This window comes from Strongyloides ratti (assembly GCF_001040885.1).
Source record: "Strongyloides ratti genome assembly S_ratti_ED321, chromosome : 1".
NCBI lineage: Eukaryota > Metazoa > Nematoda > Chromadorea > Rhabditida > Strongyloididae > Strongyloides > Strongyloides ratti.
The window spans coordinates 6,760,899-6,779,448 of record NC_037307.1 but is presented as its reverse complement, the minus strand read 5'-3'; the positions used below and the strand labels follow the sequence as shown (position 1 = coordinate 6,779,448).

At 25.6% G+C, this 18,550-nt stretch overlaps 11 protein-coding genes across 11 annotated transcripts; 3 read left to right on the top strand and 8 right to left on the bottom strand.

The window, feature by feature from the left end:
* Positions 1–81: 81 nt before the first annotated feature.
* Positions 82–1,342, bottom strand: SRAE_1000213700 (CYTH-like domain and P-loop containing nucleoside triphosphate hydrolase domain-containing protein; the record flags this gene model as incomplete). Its single annotated transcript, XM_024649179.1, has 2 exons — positions 82–1,185; positions 1,229–1,342. 2 exons carry the CDS (start codon positions 1,340–1,342, stop codon positions 82–84), a joined length of 1,218 nt encoding a protein of 405 aa, XP_024503082.1.
* Positions 1,343–2,923: 1,581 nt separating this feature from the next.
* Positions 2,924–4,347, bottom strand: SRAE_1000213600 (Aspartic peptidase family and Aspartic peptidase domain-containing protein; the record flags this gene model as incomplete). Its single annotated transcript, XM_024649178.1, has 3 exons — positions 2,924–3,222; positions 3,333–3,365; positions 3,411–4,347. The coding sequence occupies 3 exons, from the start codon at positions 4,345–4,347 to the stop codon at positions 2,924–2,926; spliced, it is 1,269 nt and encodes a 422-aa protein (XP_024503081.1).
* A 373-nt stretch (positions 4,348–4,720) lies between these two features.
* On the bottom strand, positions 4,721–6,118 carry SRAE_1000213500 (Protein ERGIC-53; the record flags this gene model as incomplete). The annotated part of the gene is made up of 1 exon (XM_024649177.1): positions 4,721–6,118. The coding sequence occupies one exon, from the start codon at positions 6,116–6,118 to the stop codon at positions 4,721–4,723; it is 1,398 nt and encodes a 465-aa protein (XP_024503080.1).
* A 300-nt stretch (positions 6,119–6,418) lies between these two features.
* SRAE_1000213400 (Arginyl-tRNA--protein transferase 1) lies at positions 6,419–8,013 on the bottom strand (the record flags this gene model as incomplete). Its single annotated transcript, XM_024649176.1, has 4 exons — positions 6,419–7,625; positions 7,667–7,738; positions 7,803–7,866; positions 7,908–8,013. 4 exons carry the CDS (start codon positions 8,011–8,013, stop codon positions 6,419–6,421), a joined length of 1,449 nt encoding a protein of 482 aa, XP_024503079.1.
* Positions 8,014–8,165: 152 nt separating this feature from the next.
* Positions 8,166–8,615, bottom strand: SRAE_1000213300 (Growth arrest/ DNA-damage-inducible protein-interacting protein 1 family-containing protein; the record flags this gene model as incomplete). The annotated part of the gene is made up of 2 exons (XM_024649175.1): positions 8,166–8,478; positions 8,518–8,615. The coding sequence occupies 2 exons, from the start codon at positions 8,613–8,615 to the stop codon at positions 8,166–8,168; spliced, it is 411 nt and encodes a 136-aa protein (XP_024503078.1).
* Positions 8,616–8,924: 309 nt separating this feature from the next.
* SRAE_1000213200 (Frag1/DRAM/Sfk1 family-containing protein) lies at positions 8,925–9,971 on the bottom strand (the record flags this gene model as incomplete). Its single annotated transcript, XM_024649173.1, has 4 exons — positions 8,925–9,061; positions 9,110–9,466; positions 9,508–9,622; positions 9,666–9,971. The coding sequence occupies 4 exons, from the start codon at positions 9,969–9,971 to the stop codon at positions 8,925–8,927; spliced, it is 915 nt and encodes a 304-aa protein (XP_024503077.1).
* A 512-nt stretch (positions 9,972–10,483) lies between these two features.
* Positions 10,484–11,532, bottom strand: SRAE_1000213100 (Hypothetical protein; the record flags this gene model as incomplete). The annotated part of the gene is made up of 2 exons (XM_024649172.1): positions 10,484–11,401; positions 11,440–11,532. 2 exons carry the CDS (start codon positions 11,530–11,532, stop codon positions 10,484–10,486), a joined length of 1,011 nt encoding a protein of 336 aa, XP_024503076.1.
* A 158-nt stretch (positions 11,533–11,690) lies between these two features.
* Positions 11,691–12,986, top strand: SRAE_1000213000 (tRNA dimethylallyltransferase, mitochondrial; the record flags this gene model as incomplete). The annotated part of the gene is made up of 2 exons (XM_024649171.1): positions 11,691–11,823; positions 11,887–12,986. 2 exons carry the CDS (start codon positions 11,691–11,693, stop codon positions 12,984–12,986), a joined length of 1,233 nt encoding a protein of 410 aa, XP_024503075.1.
* An 87-nt stretch (positions 12,987–13,073) lies between these two features.
* SRAE_1000212900 (Tyrosine-protein kinase Fps85D) lies at positions 13,074–14,434 on the top strand (the record flags this gene model as incomplete). Its single annotated transcript, XM_024649170.1, has 2 exons — positions 13,074–13,466; positions 13,511–14,434. 2 exons carry the CDS (start codon positions 13,074–13,076, stop codon positions 14,432–14,434), a joined length of 1,317 nt encoding a protein of 438 aa, XP_024503074.1.
* A 673-nt stretch (positions 14,435–15,107) lies between these two features.
* Positions 15,108–16,424, top strand: SRAE_1000212800 (Hypothetical protein; the record flags this gene model as incomplete). The annotated part of the gene is made up of 3 exons (XM_024649169.1): positions 15,108–15,229; positions 15,272–16,259; positions 16,308–16,424. 3 exons carry the CDS (start codon positions 15,108–15,110, stop codon positions 16,422–16,424), a joined length of 1,227 nt encoding a protein of 408 aa, XP_024503073.1.
* A 109-nt stretch (positions 16,425–16,533) lies between these two features.
* On the bottom strand, positions 16,534–18,360 carry SRAE_1000212700 (Tubulin polyglutamylase TTLL4; the record flags this gene model as incomplete). Its single annotated transcript, XM_024649168.1, has 1 exon — positions 16,534–18,360. One exon carries the CDS (start codon positions 18,358–18,360, stop codon positions 16,534–16,536), a length of 1,827 nt encoding a protein of 608 aa, XP_024503072.1.
* Between the last annotated feature and the right edge of the window lie 190 nt (positions 18,361–18,550).

The window sequence follows — 18,550 nt, the reverse complement described above, 5'->3', positions numbered from 1 at the left end:
AATTTAATAATAAAAAAAATATATAAATATATATTATTAAACTAAAATAAATTTTTTTGATACTGAAAAACTTTTAAAAATTCATATATTTAAAGGTTTAGCAGTTTTATTTGAAATATTGTACATGGAAAATTCCTTGTTTCCAGTAATTTCTTTAACTATTTTCATGAATTTTGGCAATTCTGGTTCATCAGTAAAAATTGGTTTAGTTGTATATGTTTCAAGAATCATTAAATTCTTTCCCATACAAGATGATGGAAGTGGAGAAACAAAAATATCAAGATGAAAGTATTGATTTCCATAATTAAAACATTTCCTATTTTTAAATAAAGTACAACGACTAGTGTCACGCAATCTATAAAAGTTATCATATTCTTTACGACTAATTTGCCATATTGTTTCTATTCTTTCTCCTGATATGTTTTGACTTTTTGTTAAAGTATATGTATCTTTATTATTATTACCACGTTTTCTTAATCTCACTTGAACATTTTCTTCATCAACTCCAATTTTGATATATGTATGAGAAACTGCAAATTGTACAAATTCATCAAAACCACTATCATCACATGATGCAACGAGCCATTTACGTTTTCTAGTATTTTTATCTAATCTATCACCAGTTTTTACACCAGATTTCTTACAAACAGCTTGAATCATTTTTAAAATTTTATCCTCAAAATTTTTACAATCACCATTGTCAATTATATCCAAATATGGATGTCCAATCCAAGCTTTTCTTGTTAATTGTTCCTGTCTTAATGCATCTTTTAAACTTTCACTTCTAGCAACATTATTTGATAATGTATAAAATTTTTCTGCTCCATCAGCAGCTGTAACCATATGAACAACTTGATTATAACGTGTTTCACGTAAATGAAATGTATCAACATTAATATTTTTACATAACATTTCCCATTCATCTTTAGACATATATGCTGAAGGATCCATTGCTCCACGATCACATATGACTAAAACATTTGATTTCTTAACAAATGACTCCGCTAAACGAAAGTAAACACTTTCGAGACGAAGGAGTGTCCTAACAAGTTCCTCTTGAAAAACATATTGTTCTTCTTTAGTTAAATCACCAAAACGTATTCCTCCTTTCATTAAAGTTGTTGCTGCTTCAGGTACTTTTAAAACTATCCATCCAATTGAAGTAAAAAATGATTCTAAACGTTCCTAAAAAAATAAAAATAAATATAATTTATAGATGAAAACTTACTTGTCCTGTGGTTTTTCCACCACATGGTCCACCAGTTAAAACAACTTTATAAATTTGATTGGTATGTTTTTTACTTTCTAGTATTTCCATTTCTTTGATTACAGGATTTGCCATAATTCCAACTAAAAATTTAATTGTGTCTAAAAAAAATGTTTATATCAATCTAATTAAATAGAAAAACTATATCTTTTTTTTTGTAATATTTTATGAATTAAAAATTTTAGAATAGATATAATAAAATTTATCTTCACAACTTAATATTTATATCATTCTAAAATTTAAATTACTGTCAAAATAAAAGTTATCTTAATTTACAAAAAAAAAATAATGTCTTATGGTAAAAAAATGTATATCAACAAAATAAATTAACTTTTTACAATCACTGATATCTGTAAAAGTTATATTTTACATAAATTTTGTAATAAAACATCAATAAAAATATAATATTAAACATCCCTTTGACATTAGACTCTATTTTATGGTTAAAAAAAATTTCATTCAAAGAAAAATGATTTAATAAAACAAAAGTAATGTTTTAATTCAATCTAGACATAAATACTTGTAAATATATATAAATGAAAGTTTAAAGGAGAAAAATTTTATTTTAGTATTTCTTAAATTGATGAATAAATATTGTTAAATGAAATTCACAATAAAAGCTTTTATCAAAAATATAATAATGTTATATATTTTTTTATTTAACTTTTAGTTAACAGTTAATAAAATTTCATTTTTTGTTAAATTTATACATACTAAATTTTAAATAATATATTTTGGCAAAATGAAGAGACTTTTAAAAAAAAAAACAAAAATGCAAACATTTTGTCAAAATTTAGTTATAAATTAAAAAAATAAATACATAATTTAATATTATAAATTGACACATTTTATCATTATTATTTAAAATTAAATTTTTTAATAAATTACTTTTAACAAAGATTTATTTAAGCTAATAAATAAAATTAATAATTTTCAAGGAACCTAATATATAAATGTATCCAAAATATTATAATTATATAACATTTTTAAAATTGACCTTAGATAATTAAATTAACTTAATTATTATTAAATAAAAATTAAAAGAAATATTTAAAATTAAATAAAAAAAAAGGAACTTTTAAAAAATAGTGTTCAAAATTATTAATAAAGTATATATCCCAAAATAAATCGCTCTATGACCTAACGCAATGTTGACCAAAATTGCGTGTCCTTAACCGCCAATTATTTGATCAAATCATAAAATGCCTACGGAAATATATATTGTCACATTATTATAAAAAAAGTGAATCTATATAATATTATTATTTTAAAGAAATGACTAACTTAATTAATAAGAAATTAATAATACTTATGTTTAATTTATGAAAAAAATAAAGTATAATATATTCTTTATTCTATTAAATGTTTCAAAAAAATTTGAATATTATAAATATATATATATGAAATAGAAGAAGTTACATTTTTAATTAACATAACAAATTATTTCGTAGACATATTATTATGTTGTAACATACAAAAAAAATTATTCAATGACTATTATTTATGAATTCAAAAAAAAAAAAAAACATTTTAATAATTTTAAAAAGATTAGTTATCTTTTATATATAATATCATATTTGTATATACGCACATAATTTTATTAAAAATTTTTATTAAAATCATTAATTTTTATAGTACAATAGTCTTATGTTTTATTTATTTGGATTGAGCAAATCCGATTCTGTTGTTTCCAAAATCGAAAATGTTACAGTAACTTTCTATGAATGGATCTCCGAGGATGAATGATAATCCCATACCAATATCCATTCCGAAGACTCCGAACATACATTGTCCATTTCCTAAACCAACATCATCAACAAGTTTTGATCCTGGGATTGTGTATGTGTTTGATCCAATGACGAGTTTCATGTCTGGAACCTTAGCGGTACAGCTGACTAAATATGATTGATATTGGTCATTGTATTGAGCACCAGCGGCTTGTGCAACAGAATCAGCTAAAAATAATATGTTAAAATAAAAAATTATATAGATGTATATATAAAATTATATATTATTATAATATAATTTATAATATATTTAGTTTTTTTTTTAAAAAAAAAATTACCGATATTTGTTGGTGCAGCCAAAAGTGATGTACCTAAAAATAAATATTATTAATTATTGAAAAAATAAATAAACATACCAGTATCAGAAATGACGTCCCATCCATTGTTGAATGAAGCGGATCCAATAGAGATAGAGTTCATTTTGAATTGCCAGTATGTAGCAGAAGAAAGTTTTTGGTAAGCAATGATTGGTCCACAGTTGGTGGTATCAATAGCACCATATGTGAAAACTCCTCCAATGTTTCCGTTAACAGCACCATCGTGTTGAAGGTGAACGGTGAAAAGTGGCTTATCAAGAAGTCCTTGTTGGTTAGCAAGAATAAGTGGTGGAACAACACCGTCGACAGCAAGACTGGTGAAAGCAAGACCAAGAATACCGTCAGTTGGGTCATTGGCAAAATCAGAAGAAATTTGTTGGGCTTGTCCAAAAACGGTTTTTGGGATAGCAAGATTTCCTTTGCTTCCTACGAAAGAAACGGTATCTTGTCCAAGGAAACCATTAGCATCTCCAGATCCGTATTGGATTGTCCATGATTGTCCGTTCTTAACATAGGTTGATGATTTTGAAGAATCGAATTTGTGTTTTCCATCACAGTTTGATTTAACAGACTTCATTGAGCTGCAGCAACTTGGGTCACAGAGGAATTGACAGAATTCAGCATCAGAACAGTATGATGGGCAGTCAGATGAACCTCCTTGTCCACAAGTAACATCTGGAATCCAAAGATTACTTGATCCAGTATCAAGAACGACAACGAATTGTTGTCCTGGTGTTCCAATTGTGATGTTTCCGAGATATTCCAAATCATCATAATCATTAACATTTTGGGAAACTGATGCCAAAACTTGTTGTTTTGCTTGGTGTCTCAAGAAATTCTTATATTTCATGTATGCTGGCCATTTTCCGGCTTTAGTAAGACGTTTACGGGTTGACTCAACTTTATGAAGTTGGTGTTGGAATACAGCTGCTGAAGCAACACATATGAAGGCAAATAAAATAACAAAAAACTTCATGATTAAGTGAGTTTAATGAAAATTAAATCAAAGATTATTCTTTATATACAAAATATTTTGTTCATATCTTGTGTTAAAGGAACCGGATGTGGTGAAGTTATGCAATGATAAGAAACTTTATTTTCTTTACCTTCTCGAAACATTTTCCGGTAAACCAATATATTGTACTTAATTTTATAAAAACCTATATCAGTTGACAAGATCTCCACGGGAAAAAGATGAGAAAAAAAACGATAAGAGTACTACAAAATTTAAATACATTACACTTCTACTGAATGATAAGACATTAATAATCAAACAATTAAATATTTGTATCAAAATTTATTGAAGTTGTAACAAAATGAAAGGCAAAATATAAAATTTAAACTGATTACTAATAAAATTTAGCTTTCGTTTCCTTTGATCTTAAATATATAAATACAAACAATGCTGCACTTTGAACTGCAATAATAAGTAAAAAGAATGATGATCCTATACAGGAAGGACAATCTCCAGACTTTCCTTGATTATTTGCATAATTACGACTGACTTTAGAAAGGTCGTCTTGAATATTATTTAATTGTTGTTGAAGAGCAGCATTAATTCCACCTTGGGAGGCTGTGTTTAATTTATTTTCCATATTAAATGTTCTTGTATAAACTTCATTAACATAATTTTTCATATCTCTTATTGATGTTGATAAATCACGAATTTGTTGGATAACTTCTTGTTTTTCGTGTTGTTGGAAACCACCAGGAGCAACTTGAGGTACTTGACCACCCGTTTGTGGTACATGTTGACCACCTGATTGAAGCATTGAAGTATGAACATTTTGTGTATTTTGAATTTCTTTTAATTTATTATCTAAGTTTTGCATAATTTGATGAATTGCTGTTTGTGCTTCATAAATTAAACGTAATTCTCTTGCAGTAGCATCTTCATAATATTTTGCTGCATCCTCCTCATCATCTGGTCTAACCTTTTCTGGATGTTCTTTTTGGAATTTTTCTCTTTCTTTTTCAAATTGTTCTCTTTGTCTCTCAAATTCAGCATCATACTTTTCTTTTTCATCTTTAGGAATATCATGACCTCCAGTTGCGGGTTTATTATGAAGAGAATAAGCAGAAAATTCAATAATGTCATGATCATCAGCTAAACCACCTGTAGCAGCTGAAATACCAAAGTAACCATTTCTAGGTAAGAAGACATTTTCAACACGTAAACACATTTCATAACGTGGTTGTGCTGATTGTCCATCAGAAATTAAAACAGTTAAAATATTATTAAAATATTCAATTCTAATTCTTACAGGATATGGTCTATTTCTAAAATCTTTTTGGCATCCGGCAAGAACCTGAGTTGATCCATCAGAAACATGATCATATTCTCTTGTACCATCATTAACCATTGCTGAGATGTATGGATTATTTTTCTGGCCATCATTATCATATGAATCTAAGAAAATACCTAAACCATTCCATCTATCATTTGAACCATAAACTGGTCCTAAAGTTCCAGGTTGTGATGTATACCAAAAAGCTAAACCATCAGCTCCAAGTCTTTGTCCTGTAACTTTAATAGCAGTATCAATTTCAAAAAATTCAGATTCTGTAAAAGCTCTTTTATTCCATGCAATTCCTCTTCTACTTTTAATAGAAGGTACTAAACGTAATTGATCACCACTTGCAATTGCATCACCTGTTATTGTCCAAAATGGAATTGAGCCATCTCTTTGAGATAAATTTGGTGCTCTAAATGAATGTTTATATTCAAATTTTCTTAATGTTGGCATTTGAGCCAAAAGTGTAGGAATAAGAAAAATTAAAGGAAAAAAAAGCTTCATTTTTAGAAAATAGTATGATGAAGAATTTGAAACCTTATTTTAATAAGACTAATAAATAAACTTCTAGTAAACAGAACACGTCAGCATTGAGAAAATGTATACAACACAGTCTCGAAGGGAACTAGATATAAATATTAAAAAAGTGCATTACTTTTTAATATTATACTAAAATTATTTATTTTTTTTATTATAATTAATAAAACTAGATGTTATAAATTAGAAATTATATATATCCAAAAAAAAATTTATTTAATCACTATCTGAGTCATAGTTAATTCTTTCGCCAATTATAAAAAATTTCATATTATAACATGCTTTTCCAATTCTATCCATTATATATTGAATAACTTCTCTTTGGTATGGGTCATTTAAATATTCATATTCTGCTTGAAGAGCCATTGATCTATATCCATGAATTTCTTTGCGAGGATTTATAAACCTTACTCTATCAAGATCAATTTTTTCAATATTTTTATCATCAGGATAAAATACTGTAAAATGACCATTATTTTTTTCAATCATATCAGTTGCTTCTTTTAAATCCATCCATCGATAACTTTGATCACAAAGTAATTCTGATGGCCTAAAATTAGCTTTATATCTCATTTTTGGGCAATTATGAATATAAAATCCCATATAATAATACTTTAATTTTGGATCTGTTGCATGAAGAGTTTGTGCAAAATATATTTCATGTAATGCACTAAATGTTCCCAAATTCAGAAAAGAATATTGAGGATCATAATAAAAATATTTGGCTGATATTAAATGCGGTAGAATATCAAGAACACTAACAGCAATGATATTGTTATTTAAAATATATTGATAATGATAAGCACCATATGTAATATTAGATGTTCCGTTATTTTTGAAACCTTTGAATATATTTCCACAACACAAAAAGTCATGCCAATTTGCTTCTGAGTTATTTGAATCTTTATGAATAACTTCTTGATATTTTTTATAAACATTATAACTTTCTTGTTTGGTCTCTTTAAATGAATCACTACCAATATAAACGAGTCGAAATTGAAGTTTATGTTTTCCTTCAATATTTTTAATCTCTTCTATGTAGTTGGCTAATGTTTTTTTACGATTTTCTTCTTTTTTTCTACGCTCCATTTGATATTCATCAATATCAATACCTTTACTTTTTAACTTTTGTAAAGCACGTTCTCTTCTTATATTTTTCTTCTTAGACATTTTCTTTGACTTTTCTATATTTTCTTGACTAGTTTCTATATTTGAAACATTTTTTGTTTTTTTTATTGGTAAATAAATATTTTCTTCATTTATTTTACGTGTTTGACATTCACCAATCTCTAGATAACGTTTGACATTTTTTAAAACTTTTTTATGTGATTTACTTAATTCAAATTTATCCAAATTTAAACGTATTGTATATTGTGGACAACAAGTTTTATTCATTATTGGTTTATATAAATAATTACCAGACCTATAATGGTAAAAAGATAAGTTAAAAATAAAATTTAATACCGTCTCCATCCTCTATCCATAACAATATTATAACCTAGTGGAGAGAGTTCTATTGCAACAAGGCCTAAAAATCTTATACATAAATATAACTTTGGCCTCCATATCACTATTTTAACCTTTTAAAGATATTTATTACCTGCTCCATCCTCTATCGAGTAATGATTCAAAAATTTTAAAACTTAATACTTGAATAAGGCATCCTAAAAGGCAAATTGTGATATGGCGACTGAAATAAACAAACCATGACTAAAATTTCTTTTTCCATTATCTTTACAATAACCGCATGAAAATAGTGTAGATCGTTTTCTGAATATAGCAAGTGTCCCAAGAATTGTATTTTCCGTCATTTTTCTATAAAAATTTTAAAATATTTTTACAACAAATAAAAAATTTTTAAATATAACATGGTATTTACAACCATGTATAAAATAATTAAAGTAACAAAAACATTTATTAATATATATCAAACTTAATAAATCCTTTAAAAAAATTTAAAACCCTAATTTTGAACAGTAGTTTCAGAATATTTTTTGTCATTCTCTTCAACCTCCTTTAATTTGTTCTCTAATTCTTTTTGTTTTTCTTCTTCACATTTTTTCGCCGCTTCTAAAACTTCTTTATAAGGTGAGTACAAGTTACATGCTTGAATTTCTTGAATTTCCTCTATTGTTGGCCATAACTGACTTAAATTAACATTTGAAGCTAAACCATATGTTCCAAATCTTTCACGTAATACTGAAACTTCCTTCTCCCAGTCATATTGTATTGGATTTATTTTACCTTCAGCAATATTTTTGTGACGTGGATTAAGTCTAAATATACATTAAAAAAAAAGTTTAAATGTATCTTACTTTGTGTCAATCATAATTTTTTCATTGATTGATGTATGACAACCATTTCGTAAAATAAAATTTTTTTTAAACCTTGAAGCTTTTAACAAAAAATTCATAACTTGAATAAAAATAACTGGAAATATTTAAATAGATAATTTATTGGTATATCCGGTAGAATAAAAAATGTTTACAATTTGTCATATCACCAATTTCTTTTTGAGAGAATTAATTGAGAAAAAGAAAACTGGCTTCCGATAGGACCGACAAATTAATGACACAAGTATGATTCATCTTTTTTTTTTTGTTTAGAAATTTAATTAATTTAAATTAAACTATATCTTGTTATAAAAAAATAAAAATTTTTTTTTTAAATTTTATTTTGCATATTATTATTAATAAAAATAAATAGTTATTTAGTATTTTTCTTACAAAAGTTTATCAGCCGGTTTGACATTTCGGATGCTAAATATAACTTTATGTCGTATATCTAGAAAGGCACAGCAATGATATATAATATTTAGTAAAAAGTCTGTATATTCTGTAAGTGCAAAGACATCATACACTGAAATTAATATGCATCATATATTGGAAATTTATAAAATTAACTTACTAACTGTTATACATTTTTTCCAATAAAGATAAAAAGCTGTAAATAAAATTGGCATTGATATGAAATAAAGACATGTTGTTATTATTTTAATATAATAACTTATTCTACCATATGGATTTAAATACCAAAGTGATTGTGAATGACATATTATATTTGCAATATAAAATACAAACCCACAAAAACCCATAAGATAAAAGAATATTACATGAACACCAATATTTTCTCTTTCACCAATTACACTAAGAAAAACTAAAAAAATGACCTCAAGAAATCCAAATGTTGTATAACATATTCTACTAAAATTATAAAATTTCGGCCATGTACAATGTGTTGACATTAATCGTTTATATCTAACATCTAAATAATATTAATAAAAAATTAAATGATTCTAAACATACTTCCAACACATAATTCTATCACTCTAAATGGTACATGAAACAAAACAAACATTTGCCATGGAATACGTTCTAAAGGTAAATTGATTATTCTTGATATTGAAGGAAATCTTGCTCTCTAAAAATAAAATTATAACTATTGATAAAATAAATTAACATACCCCACATTGCCAATTATAATTACTAATGAGATCATAGTGAAAAACTAATGCCATTAAAATTGAAGAAAAAGCACCAATAAATGGGGGAAAGAATCCTAGGGCAACAAAAAGTGACGAATTTATTTGACATAATTCTTTTACAGAATATTCAGGTGCCTTTCGTATTGGATGGATACTTTTAAATCTACATTCATCAAATGAATTTTTTTCTTTTTTTTGATTTACATTACAAATTGAATCATCATTAGAAGGTTTTAGCTTAATAATAGTAGTATTATCTTTTTGTGTATTTATTTCAGCTGACATTATAAAAATAGAGTATTGATTTTATAATTAAATGTAATTGATAAAAATTCTTAATATTTTATAGTAAAGATAGGTCAAATATAGAATTATTCTGTATAGGTAATGTTAATATTAAACAATTTATCGCAAATCTTTATATAATACAGATGTCACATAAGAAATTTAAAATGAAACAAAGAATATAATAGGATTTATATGATAAATATTTCTTTCTAATTTCTCGAACGACCATATTTTATCGCCTTTACAACCGGTTCAATAATTAAATACCAGTCTACAATAGAGAGAAAAAAAAATGTCAACAAAATTACTAATGTACACATTCCTGGAAGATTTATCAATACATAACAAAAAAATTGTTTTTATTAAATTTCCTCAAAGTATATCATCATTATACTATACAAACTTATTGATAAGATACATCCTGATTTTTTCAAAATTAAATGTATAAAAAATGAAAAGTAAAAAAAATTGAATTTCATATTTATAAAATAATAATATTACAAAAAGGTTCATGGAAGCGGTCCTTCTACACGAGCAATTCTTTCCAAGGCTCTTAAAAGTTTCCTTTCAACCTCTTCTTCAGCTTCCATTTGTTCTTCTGTCACCTCAACTTCATTATCATTTGTTTGTACTGGTAATTGTTGTATAGGAGCATTACCAATAAATGGCACTGTTGGAACTTGCTGTTGTTGAGATGAATTAATTAATATATTTTGAGGAAGAATATTTTGTTGTTGTTGGAAATGAATGCTAGTATTTAAGAATGGTTGAGAAACTGGTAAACAATTTGAAAAATTAGTCGTCGCTTGATTATTTACTCCTTGTGAAATGGTTGTCAATAAAGAATTAACAATATTCTGAGTTTTACTTCTATCATTAGAGTTAGTTTCTTCTTTTTTAGGAATTAAAGGTTTTGATTTTGGTCTGTCACGAAGTTTAAGAAACTCTTCTGATAATGTATGCTTCTTAATATCCCATTTACACGTAGGTATATTATCCCTTTCTCTAATCAAGGTGACATTTTTTTTAAAATCATCAACAATTAACTCAATATCTGCACGAGCCTTGTCAAATGCAGTACCCATAATATCAGAAGGAAACATGGGATTGACAGTAAAATTAGATTGAATACTTGCAATAGAAGCATTATGTTCAATTGGATCAGTTATTCTTTCGTTCTTTAAAAAATTTGAAACTCTTGAAAATATTCTTGATCCTTTGTTGTAAGGTGAATGGAAGTCGTTAGAAGGTTTATAATTAAATTCATTAATTAATGATTTGTCAATTCCATTCGTTGGTTTATTTTCCTGATCACTATTTGGAGTAACTTCTTCTTTGACTCTTATAGATGAATCTGCTTTTGGTGTTTGATACGCTGAGTTGTTTGCACTTTGAAATAAATTAATTCTTGGTTCTAAAACTCCAGGCTAAAAATAAAAATTAAAATAATTCTTTAAAAACTTACCAACATTGAAAGACGTTCACCTACACTAAAGAAAGATTCATTAGAGTCATCTTCGTTAGATTTATTCGAACCAGAAAAACTGAAACTAGGCATGTTATTGACAAATTTTGAAATAAAAAATGATGACAAAATATGTACTAAAAAGATGAGACGCAATACACCATGTGGAAACAGAGTATCGTTGTAAGATGGTGTTGTTTAATTTTATCTATTTTTAATTCCAGTAGAGTATGAAGAAATATTTAACAGCAATGAAAAAATTAGAAAATCCTTATGTTATCGTTATGGGTTGTACAGGTGCAGGAAAAAGTGATGCTGCAATTGAAATAGCAAAAAAATTTAATGGTGAAGTTATTAATGCTGATAGTCAACAAATTTATAAGGGTAATATTTATTTTAATATTAAGATTTATTTATAATATTAAAATTTATTTTATATATTTTAAGGTCTTGATATTGTTACAAACAAAGTTACTATAGATGAACAAAAAGGTATTAAACATCATTTGATGAGTTTTTTGGAACCAGATTTTAGAGAATACAATGTTCATCAATTCAAGGATGATTGTATTGAAGTTATGAATAATTTATGGGATCAGGGAAAACTTCCAGTTATTTGTGGTGGGACTAATTATTATATTGAAGCAGTACTTTTTAAAGATAATCTTATTTCAACTGATAAAAATAATGTAAAAACTATTCGTCAAATGCTGAAAAATATGAGTAATGATGAATTGTATGAAATGCTTCTTGAAACAGATCATATATCAGCAAACCAAATCCATAGAAATAATAGACAACGTGTTCATAGAGCAATTGAAATTGCTTTATCAACAGGTGTCAAAAAAAGTGAATTTATAGAAAAACAAAAAGAAGATAAGAATAAATTAAGATATGAAAATGTTCTTATATTTAATATGGATGCCGAAAAAGATGTATTGGATGATAGATTAGACAAACGTGTAATTAAGATGGAAGAACGTGGTTTAAAAGAAGAGTTAAAAACATTTTATGAAAAGTATCATGAAAAATTAGGAAAATATGGTATAATGCAAAGTATTGGTATAAAAGAATTTGAACAATGGTTTAAAAAAGAAACAGATTCAAATTTTGAAAAGGGTATTTGTGGCCTTCAAGCACATACAAGAAAATATGCACGAAAGCAAAGACGTCGATTAGAATATAAATTATTAAATAATGTTAATGATGTCAAAAATATTTATCTAGTTGATACAACAGAGATAAATGATTTTTATACCAAAAATATTCCAATTATTTTAGATACTGTTGATAATTTTATTAATAATGGAAAAATTTTAGCTCTTAATAATTCATATTGCAAATTATGGACAGGTAATGAAAACCCTCAACCAAATTATGATAGTAATGATATTAATAAAATATTTTTTTGTGATGTTTGTTCTCTGGAACTTCATGGTATAAGATCATGGGAATCTCATTTAAAAGGAAAGAAGCATAAGAATTTTAAAGAAAAAAAATGTAGGAAAAATATTATGGACAATAATATTGAAATTTACAAGGAATAGATATTGTAGTTTAAATTAAAATTTTTATCATAAATTAAAAGTTATAAAAGGATGAAGATAATCACTATTTTTACTAGTTATCTTTCAATGACTGATAAAAGTAATCTTGGATTAAAAGGACTTTTAACACAACCTTATTATCATGGATACCTACCTAGAGAAGATATTAATAAAATGCTTGTAAATGTTGGAGATTTTCTTGTTAGGCTTTCAATTCCAAATCAAAGTCATGAAATATCATATATTTTGAGTGTTGTTCAAAAAGAGAGAATAAAAAACCAAAAAGAACGAAAACTACTGAAACATTTTATCATTTCTAAAACTTTAAAAGGACGATATATAATTTCTAGATTAGCTTTTGATAGTATTGTTGAACTTGTTGATTATTATTTTTTACAAAGACATAAATTATCTGCTAATGAAGATATTATGCTCATAAAACCTATTGGAAAAAAAGAATGGGAAATTGATCACTCACAGGTATGTATTTTTTTTTAAAATCACATATTTCTAATCATTTAAAGATTGAAATGACTAAAAAAATAGGTGAAGGTGCTTTTGCCGAAGTTTGGCTTTCTATGTTTAATGATTATCAATCAGATAAACATTTTTTAGTTGCTACAAAATTAGCAAAATTAGAAAAATTAACAAAACCTCAAATTAAAGAAATTATGAAAGAAGCAAGGTTAATGAGAAAATTTAATCATATTAATGTTATAAGATGTTATGGTGTTGCAGCACTACAAGAACCTTTAATAATAATTATGGAGTATGCTTCAAATGGTGCTCTAGATAAATATTTACAAACAAATAAAGTAGAAAATAATAAAAAAATGTTTTTTTGTTGTTGTGCGGCAAATGGTATTGAACATTTACATTCTTTAAATATTATACATAGGGATGTAGCAGCACGTAATTGTCTTTTAACAGAAGATGGTATTGTTAAAATTTCTGATTTTGGTATGAGTATAGAAGGTAATGAATATAAAATGGAACCACAATCAAAAGCACCAATAAAATATCTTGCACCTGAAACAATTCAAAAAAAGATGTATTATACAAAATCTGATGTTTTTACTTATGGAATAATGGTATGGGAAATATTTAATGATGGATCTGAACCATATCCAGAATTTAGTAATGTTGAAATGATACGACAAATTTGTTTAAATAATTATCGTATGAAACTTCCAAAAGAAATTCCAGTAGCCATAAGAGATTATATATTTTATAAAATTTGGAATTTTTGTCCAGAGGATAGACCATCAATGAGTGATGTTTGTTTGTTTTTGGAAAAAGAACGAAATACTATTAATAATTCAGTACGAGGTTCACCTATAGCAGGAAATGAAAAAATGATTGATTTACAAATTCATCCAGATATTGGAGGAAAAACTAAATATGGACATATAAAAACTACAAGAAATATAAAATCAGATAAAAAATAATTATACATTAAATTTGTTTGTCTTACTAAAATTTTAAAAAATAATTTAACTAATGAAATAGTAGAAAATAACTCAAAATACGACATATGTGCTTTATAATTGTAAGATTACTTTTATGTCTATGAATATGTAAATATAATACCTTAAAATTTTTAATCCTTTTTATATATCTTTATTAATTTAATTTTTTTTTTAAATGTATTCATATATTATTTAATTTCCATTTAATATTAAAATAGATATATTCCTATTTTCACAGAATGACATCCCAAAGGGTAAAATTGTTTTTTCTCACGAATAGATATATTTAAATATGTGACATTTTTGCATATCATGTTAATGTATACCATCCAACTATAAATAATACAAAGGTCTTTTTTTTTATTTTAAAATTATATTGTCTTTGAATCGTCTTTAAGATTTATATGATCATCACCATAAAAGTATCATTTGTTTATGATCTTTAGTTGTTTTTTCTTTATAAACTATTTTAATTCATCTCTCAATACACTAACCAAGTTTTAAGAGTAAAAAAGCGTTTTGATCTATGATACCTAATTTTGTAATCATTGAAAAATACCTTTTTTATATAACAATTTTTTGTATTTTATTAACACATTTTAGATATCAGTTATTATTATAAAAATTTTTTCTTTCAGAATATTTTTCTACAATGGGACGTGTATATGAATATCGTCCTGATTCTGATGATGTATTTGAAAGTAAATTACTTCATGCCATGAAAGAAGATGGTAGAGTAGATTTTAATGTTCGAAATTTACCTGATGTCTGTGAGTAAGTATTTTATTTTTATTTCTTAATGCTTAACATTTATAGTAAATGTTCTATACCAATTAATTATTGGGACTATATGACAAAGTCAAGTCCAAATGGAAAACATTGGAGTTACCATATTGATAGGATGATAAAAAAAGGTTATTTAAGAGCTAGAAAATATAAAGGTGGTAATCCAATTGAATTTAGTGTTATAAATAGTGATTCTAAACCAAAAAAAAATGAAAAACAGCCACTAGAATTTAATAGAAAATTGAATACTTTATTTATGGAGCAACTTTTTCATATACTTCTTCACAAAAATATTGATATTATTAATGTTGATTCTATTCCATCATACTGTAAACACAATAATGTCAGTTTAAATTATTGGGCAACAATTAAAGGAAACAAAGGAATTCTTAAGCAATATCTTAAATGTATGGAAGATAAAAATATGCTTCAAATTATTGAACTTGATAAATATAAATTTCCTCTTAAAATAAAAATCAATCGTAGTAGAGAAAGTGTAATTCGTCATGTAGAAGATGTAGATCGTAATAGTACTAAAGAAAATTATAAACAAAATCAAAATGTTTCTACAATTAATAATTCAATTTCTTCCTATGAAAATATTTTGTATTCTAATAATATGTATGAACAAAAAGATGATGATGTTTTTATTAATACGGAGATGATGGATAATAATAATACTTTCCTATCACCTAAAACATCTTCAAATAATATTGATCATGTATTACAAAATAAGAATGTATTTGCATCTATAAGTTCATTAGGATTACTTGAAGACTACAACTTTGAAAATGAAATAGATCCATTTGAAGAACGGTCTTTTGTTAATCAATATATGCAATCAATTTCTAGTGGTTATAATTCATTATATAATATTTCATCTTCAACTGACTTAATTACTCCATTGGATTTTAAATGTTCTCTCTTTTCTTGTATGGAAAAAGATATATTTTATACAATTGAAGCTCTTCAAGATTCATTTAGATGTTACTATGGTTTAGAATTAACTACAACAATGGTTTGTTATTTTTATATTAATTAAATTATTTAATTTATTTTTTTTTAGGTAAATGAAATATTTCATACAAAATGCCCTTCATTGGATATAGCTATTTATTCTAATATAAACTGTATCATTTTAAAAAAATCAGAAGATGGTACTGTATCAATTTGTCGATACTAAATATATTATATAAATAAAATGTATATAATAAATATATTTATTAAAAAGTTTATTAAAAAAAAATGAAAAAATATGGAGCAAAAAAATTTCTTCAATTATATACAAATAATTAAACATTTTTAGGAATTGTGGATTCTTGAGATTCATAATTATCTTTTTCATCATCTTCTATATCTTCTTCCTCTTCATCACTGTTTGTAATTTGAGATGATGTTGAAGAAAAACATGGATAATGATAATTGACTTCGCAAAGTTTATTTAAACGGCGAATTCCAGTTTCATGATCAGGATGATTTACACAAACCCATTCATGAAGTAAGATGTTGGAATAAATTGTATTAAGTGTGTACGATAGTAATTCTTCTGTCTTTTTTCCATTTGGATATATTAATTCAAAATTCCCACGTCTAAAATATTCATCTTCAAAAGCAATTAACATTCGTACATCTGCATCCGTTAAATCCTCTAACACATCAGAACAACTCTCTCCACCATTCTCATATTTTTTTTCATAATATTCTTGTTTTTGTAAATGTTCTTCACTAAAAAATAGTTTATAATTTTTAATTCCATAATTTATTGTATATTGTTGAGGAATATCATTAGAAGGTGGTAAATTAATACAACTCATATTCATAACATCTTTTGCTAATGGTCCTTTAACTTCACGATCTAACTGTGTACCAGAATGAAGTGAAGGTGATATGTTCATTTCTAATAACCATGGTTCAAAATTTTCATCTAAAATTATATCCATTCCAAATAGCTCATGACAATTAAATAAAAATGTAGAATGTTTCTCAGCATGACTTCTAATATAACTTTCACAAGCAATAACTGCTTTTGCGGCAACATCTTTAATTTTTTGTTTAACAAGTTTTCTTATTTCTTTTCCATACATTTTATCTAAATAATTCCAAAAAGTAGCCATATCCCATTTAGGTACAGGCTCATTTGTATGTCCTTCTGATTGTGCATTTTTATTGATAGAATAATTTGTCAAATAAACATATTTATTATCCATTGTACTTGGACAATTAGAATAGGGTAAAGATGCAAATCTAACTAAACCATCATCATAAAAATATATTCTTAATGGATCAAATGAAGGCACATAAATATAAAATCTTAAATCAAATTTTGCACCATTTATAAGAAGAGGTTTTTCTAAATATTGTTGGGCAACTAGTGGTGTTTCTCCTGATATTTGAGAAATATTTGCTGTTAATGTTATACCAGATCCCCTGGCAGAGGCTGGTGGTTTTAAAATTAACCTATGATTTTCATTTTCCTCAAGATATTTTTTAGCATTTTCAAAATCTTTTGGAAGAATATATGAAAAAGGCATTATAAAAAAATCATTATTTATTTGCCTATCCATCATTTCTTTTAGATGCATCCAAAGTCTATCTTTTCTACCAAAATGAAATGCTCCTGGAAAATGATTCATCTTTTGAAATGGTTTTAAAGTTTTATATTTTGGAGATTTCCAATGTCGACCCCAATACCCTATCCAATCCTCTTCTTCAGGTACAATTTTAAAATGTGATAAAGCAAGTGTCTTTTTCATTACAATTGGTAATAATGCATTTTGACACCAATGTAAATGATTACTTATTTTTTTACAAGGTTTTACTACTTTATTACCTTTAGAATAAAAACAAATAAATGGTGGAACATTTTCAAATAATGATTCTTGTAATAATGGATTAATTTTATCTGTTTTAATAAACAATTTTTTTATCTCAGCATCAATTTCATGCTCTTTATAAACTTTATCATTAGGACTAACAATATTTGAAATAAATTTCCTTAAACATATTAATGAATGAAAGCCAGAATCTTTTTCAGTTTCAGTTTCAGTATTAGTATTTTTTTCTGAGTCATCTTCAGTTCCTGTTGTACCAGTAGATATACAATCAACAGAGTAAGGCATAATAAATTTTGTTTTTCTAAAACAAAATAAATATTGATAAATTTATTTAATTAAATATTATAGTAAAAAACAAAAAAAAATATATATATACATTATTAATCAAAAAAAAAAATAAAAAAATAGTGATAGTATATTAAACTATGAAAAACATAAAAATAAAAATAATGTTTGAAAAAAAAATTTTATTTAT